We start from the raw sequence: 2,349 nt of genomic DNA, 5'->3' as shown, positions 1-2,349 counted from the left end.
CCTAGGTATGTATTATCATAATTTTGAGCTATTGATGAAAGATTCTTCGTTTTTATAGAACTTACACTCAAAATTACCTTTATGTGTATTCATAAGTGGTCTAGAGAACTTCAGTACATCATGGTATTTGTTCATGTTTGAAATGTTGGTGAGTTTATTGAATACATAGAACTAACTAGTGTAGTTAGATGGGAAATGTATGAAATCAAGAAGAAAATATAAACCGATATACAGAACTCTTATAATTTCTCAAATAGATTTTCGCCCATTGTGAAAAGTTATATACCTGAAGTTTTATAAGTTCATTATTCTTCAAAAGACATGCTCACAGAATATTTGTTTGCTGTCAGTAAAAGGATAGACAGGTCTTTAAGTTTTATTGGTATGTTTGGTTATTTTAAATTACCCACACATGCGAAATTGTCTTTGATTTTCAGAATGATAGGGCTGACACTTGGGTTTGACAAAAAGGACATGGTGGATGTAAAGTATAGAAGAATCAGAGATGCTTTTGTGACTGACGCAGTTGTGCAAGAGATGTATGTTTGTGCAAGTGTGGAGTTTCTGATGACTGTTGCACATGTCTTTTTTGATGCCTACATGACTAGTACGGCTTTAGAAACCAGTGTCCAAGCATGGACTACCAAAGAAGGTTAGTTACCACACAAAAATATTAATGTCTTATTACTGCAGCTATAGTTACCTCAATTGGTCTTCTCAATGTTTAGAGTAAACACATTAATAAATTAAAATTCTATATGTATGTAAATAATAAATAAATTTTAAGAATAAAATAAGTGAATTATAACTTTTTGGTTTTTTGTTTGTTTTGTTTTGTTTTCCGAGACAGGATTTCTCTGTGTGGCCTTGGCTGTCCTGGAACTCTCTCTCTCTCTAGAGACCAGGCTGGCCTCAAACTCAGAGATTCAGGTGGCTCTGCTACTAGAGTGCTAGGATTAAAGGATTGTACCACCACCGCCTGGCTGCAGTTTGTAGTGTTTTGAATTTGTATTTTTGTTAAAGGGTCTTATGTGGTTTTTGCTGTCCTTAAACTTAGTTCTGAAGCAAACTTTACTGTTCAACACAAACTTACTTCTGAAGCTAAGGAACTACTAATCCTCCTGCCTCTCTTCTCACTGCTGGGATGAGCAGTCTGTGCCACTCTGCCTGCCTTCGGTGTTTGAAGGTCTGAGTATGAGATTTGCAAGTAGTTGTTCTCTGCAGTCAGTAACAAGCAGGAGAAGTAATGAATCAAGTGTTGTTCTTTAAGTTAAATATGGTGTTTGAATTTAAAGTACTCATTAACTTTTATATTCCCTTCTAGGTTTTAGCATAAAATTTTTCTGTTTTCTTTTACATATTCAATATGATATAGTTGAAAGAATGTTGAGAAATCAAAATCGATTTAGATCCAGTTCTACCATTAAACAGTAGAGACTTTGCCCATAGTTTGATTAATATTTCTGTAAGTAACTGGAGGTTTGATGGCAGAGCATGTGCATAGCATATACAAAGCTGGTTCTAGTTCCGTCCCTGCGGTGTGTGTGTGTGGGGGGGGGGGTATTGCCTATCTCAAAAGAAATACATAAATGTTTTTTAATATTTCACTTTGAGTGACGTAACTAGCTGTTCCTCTTAACTCTTCATAAGTAATATGTATAATTAATATGTATATGTTTGTTTCTATTTTAGAACCTGCACAGGATTTAGGGAAGTGGGAAATAAATATTCTAATAAAAAACCCTGAGATTGTCTTTGTGGCTGACATGACAAGGAATGATGCTCCTGCGTTAGTCATTACAACACAGTGTGAAATTTGCTGTAAAGGTGACCCTGAAAGCAATACAGTAACCGCTGCCATTAAAGATCTCCAAGTCAGAGCATGCCCCTTTCTTCCAGCCAAGAGAAAGGGCAAAATCACCACTGTGAGTTCATTGTCTAATTCAATTGCAAATTATTTGGGGGTTACTGTAACTTCTTCAGGAAGTAACTGCCTTCTTCCCAGTCCTGTTCATGACAACAGTAACTGTCTTTCTAATGGAGGGCAGAAGTTAGAGTGCTGTTGCAGTTTTCCAGATAGTCTTCATTTAGAGGAACATTCTAAGGACTTAGTTTCATCCTTACATTTTTAAATAACATTTTACTTTGTGGTTCTAACTACATCAGTGTGAAAATGCTGTTTGACCTTTAAGTTAAACCTATTCCTTATTTTTAAAATTGTGTTTCAGTTTTATTATTTTAATTTGGGGGAGGATTTTTCCCCTCAATAATGTTATTTTACTTATTTTTCTTTTTTTTGTTTTTGTTGTTGTTGTTTTTTTTTTGGATTTTTCGAGACAGGGTTTCTCT

At 34.9% G+C, this 2,349-nt stretch overlaps 1 protein-coding gene across 1 annotated transcript; it reads left to right on the top strand.

Annotated features, from left to right (window-relative positions):
* The first annotated feature begins 316 nt into the window (after positions 1 to 316).
* On the top strand, positions 317 to 2,132 carry LOC126496419 (intermembrane lipid transfer protein VPS13A-like). Its single transcript, XM_050133931.1, has 2 exons — positions 317 to 652; positions 1,693 to 2,132. The coding sequence occupies exons 1-2, from the start codon at positions 322 to 324 to the stop codon at positions 2,130 to 2,132; spliced, it is 771 nt and encodes a 256-aa protein (XP_049989888.1). The 5' UTR covers positions 317 to 321.
* The last annotated feature ends 217 nt before the right edge of the window (positions 2,133 to 2,349 follow it).

This window comes from Alexandromys fortis, unplaced genomic scaffold (genome assembly GCF_014885135.2).
Source record: "Alexandromys fortis isolate MF-2015 unplaced genomic scaffold, M_Fortis_MF-2015_v1.1 scaffold_4192, whole genome shotgun sequence".
In the NCBI taxonomy this organism is placed as follows: Eukaryota; Metazoa; Chordata; class Mammalia; order Rodentia; family Cricetidae; genus Alexandromys; species Alexandromys fortis.
This window is presented reverse-complemented; position numbering and strand designations above follow the sequence as displayed.

Coding starts and splice junctions, on each gene's coding strand:
- LOC126496419 (XM_050133931.1), top strand. CDS start 322: ATGCTCACAGAATATTTGTTTGCTGTCAGTAAAAGGATAGACAGGTCT. Junction 653..1,692: donor AGCATGGACTACCAAAGAAG/GTTAGTTACCAC, acceptor TTTCTATTTTAG/AACCTGCACAGGATTTAGGG.